This window comes from Trichoderma harzianum (genome assembly GCF_003025095.1).
Source record: "Trichoderma harzianum CBS 226.95 unplaced genomic scaffold M431scaffold_18, whole genome shotgun sequence".
Taxonomy (NCBI): Eukaryota; Fungi; Ascomycota; class Sordariomycetes; order Hypocreales; family Hypocreaceae; genus Trichoderma; species Trichoderma harzianum.
In genome coordinates, this window is record NW_020209266.1 from 1 (window position 1) to 3,107 (window position 3,107).

At 28.6% G+C, this 3,107-nt stretch overlaps 1 protein-coding gene across 1 annotated transcript; it reads left to right on the forward strand.

The window, feature by feature from the left end:
* Positions 1 to 2,189: 2,189 nt before the first annotated feature.
* Positions 2,190 to 2,508, forward strand: M431DRAFT_65810 (hypothetical protein; the record flags this gene model as incomplete). Its single annotated transcript, XM_024921694.1, has 2 exons — positions 2,190 to 2,415; positions 2,465 to 2,508. Coding segments are annotated over 2 exons (270 nt in total), but the record flags the coding sequence as incomplete, so codon positions are not given.
* Between the last annotated feature and the right edge of the window lie 599 nt (positions 2,509 to 3,107).

Sequence of the window (3,107 nt, forward strand, 5' to 3'; positions counted from 1 at the left end):
TTTTTCTAAGTTCTTAAAATAAATAAGGATATTATTAAGGTATATAATAATAAAATAATTTACGTAGTTTTATAATATATAGTTAATTATTTTCTAGAATATCGCTGGGGCGTTTATAAGTCTAAAAGGTATTACCTAATATTTATAAAGTCCGTATTTTATACAGAAGGCGGTTTTCTATTTATCGCCTTTCTTAATTTAAATAAAGTTATATACTCCTTTAAGGTCTAACAAAGTAAAGATCTTAGCTTCTATAAGCTAGTCTCTGATTTCCGAAATTAGTAGTAATAGCGTAATATCTTTCTTAGTTATTATATTTAATTATCTATAGTTTATAATAAGTTAGAGTTTACTATTCTTTTTAGGTATAAATATAACTAAATATCCTACTAAGGATTTAGAAGGTCTAATGTAACCCTTCTTTAGCTAGTCTTTAATTTATTTATTAAGTATCTTAAGCTTAGTGGTACTTAGGTTATAAATCTTATTAAACATTAGAACTTTATTATCTATAAGTTTAATCTTATAATCCCATTAGCTGTATTTTAGTAGTTTAGTATTAAGTTCTTTATTAAAGACTGGTATATACTGGAGGTCTTATAGTATATTTTTTAAACGTTCTGGTGTCTCTTAGTTTCGGTAATATAATTCCTTAATCTTCTGTATAATTAAGTTAAGAAATCTAAGTTATTTCTTTTTTAATTTCTTAATATATTTAATTATCCTTAGGAGTTTCTTTAGCTCCTTAAATTATATTTATTTTATAACTTTTCTCTTTTCCGTATATTTTTATATTTCTTTATTTAATATAGGGGTTATTAATCCTATCGTCAGGGATATTATAGTATTCTATTAATCCTCCTAATTTAGTTATAGTATATTTTTAAAATTAATTAATTTAGGGTAAGTTTACTATCTTACCTAGCCTCTGATTTAATTAATGTTAAAGTTGCGTAACTTAAGTTAATTATATTTTAAAAGTATATTATATTCTGTAATATTTATAATATTAAAACTAAATATATTTTTAATTTTACTAAATTAAATCTTAAGGAGATTAATTTTACAGTTAACAGTTCTATTATTATAGGTAAATTATTATTTCTTAATGCTTATAAAAGTATATAGTTTCTCCTTTTTATAATTATTTAACTATAGGCGGTTAACTAGTTAAGGTATAATATAGCTTATTATAGCTCCGGAGTTTATATAGACTGTAATTAAATATTTTTTTAAAGTACCGGGTACTTAGAATTTTCGTAGCTTCTTTCCTCCTATAAGGGTATTTAGGTTATAGTAGGTTATATCGTTAGCGCTATTATAATAATTATTACCGTAAGGGTTAATATTAATATCATCTAGGTCTAAGGTAATCTATCCTAGTTCTTTATTTTAAATATTATAGCGTTTACACTAGGTATATTTGGGTTTAGGTATATATCTGGTAGTAAGTTTATAATATTTCCAAAGGTCATTCTAGTTAATTCCTCGTAGTTCGTTATTATTACTATGCTTTATAAGGTTAAATCCTTATTATTCTAAGTTATAGGTAATATATACAAGGGCTTAGCGTTAATACTAGTATTTCTTACAACAGTCTTTATTACAAAGCGTAAATTCCTTTTATCTATATTCAGCAGCTCTATAATCCTTATACTATTTATTAAGCTTAGTTATAATATATATAACGTCCTGACCTAATACTTAAATAGTATAGGGTAAGTTCCTAAGGTAATAAGCTAAGGTCAATTAGTTTATATTAGCAGAAAGAACAGGAAGTAGCTTTAAGTAAATATAATTACAAAGCAAGTAAAATATAATAAAAATTTAGTCTATATTTAATCTTAATACTTTATTAACGACTGTCTATCTAAGTTATTTAAAAAGCGTAGAGAATTGAATTTTATATATTTAGTCGTTCCTAGTAGCTTACTTTAAGAAGTTCCGTTATACCTAGTGAGCCTGCAACCTTAGTGTTAAGGCTTACGCGCTATAGTGTACGTATCTAAGTAAGCCTGTAAAACTTTCTTATAATTAGCTATTCCTTCCGTAGTATTCCCGAAAGGTACGTACTTCGGATCAGGTCGTAACACAATACCTCCTTCCTATTGGTCTTATCCTCAAGGCCATGTATATAAGTCGGGCTGTCCTCTTCTCTTTTCAGGAGTAGATCCTTTCTTATTTATAAAATACCTCGTGGGGTTGCCAAGCAACAATTATCTGTCGAGAAGAAGTCGACGAAAAATCGAAAAGCAGCAGTACTAGTAATTAAGACCATTGGTATCATCGTTATACCTTATTCTTATTGTAAAGCAAAAAATTTACCTTGCAAGATAGCAAAGGGGTATAACAGGTGTAAGGAGTATACACGTCGTAGGCGTTCTTACGATAGAAATAGGATTTCCTTAGCAGCAGGTAAGTAAGTTTTCACTTAGTGCAGGGTTCAGTAGCTGACAGTAATCAGCGCAACAATTAGCTACTGAAAAGGAGCGTTTAAACACTAAAGAGCGTTAAACTAAACAGGAGTTATTTTAACAACAACAGCAAATAATGTTGTTAACTTAGTAAATAAATAAGAGGTTTTTACAGTTAGCTCAATTACGGGAGCAGCGAAAACAAATTAACGTTTATAGCAAGCAAATGCTTCGTCGTAGTACTCATTCTCTTAATAAACTAGACGAGGTAGAAAAAGCAGAAGCAGAGGTGGTAATTAATATTTAAGCAGCAGGGGCAGTGGATATTATTAATTAAAGTGCAGTTTTTGGTAATACCTTCTTAGATCCTTCTAAAGTCGCTGTTAATCCTTCCTTTTCCTAAATCTCCGATTTAGGGTGTAAAGGTCTAAATCTTCCTGTAGTATAAGAGGAAATTCCCATGCCCTTTTCTTAGGTTGTTTCTTTAGTTATTAGGTAGCCGGTATTAGGAGTTTTAAGTGCAATTCTAAAATGTTTTAAAAGTCTTAGATTAGTTCTATTGTATTAAAGCTCTCAATTGGTTCCCAAGTGTCGTAAATTAGGTTATACCCTTTCTATTTAACCTAGTATTCGATCCTATTGTTTTCTTCTGGATTCCTTCGTACCGCTAAGACTTTTTCAACTTCCTATTCT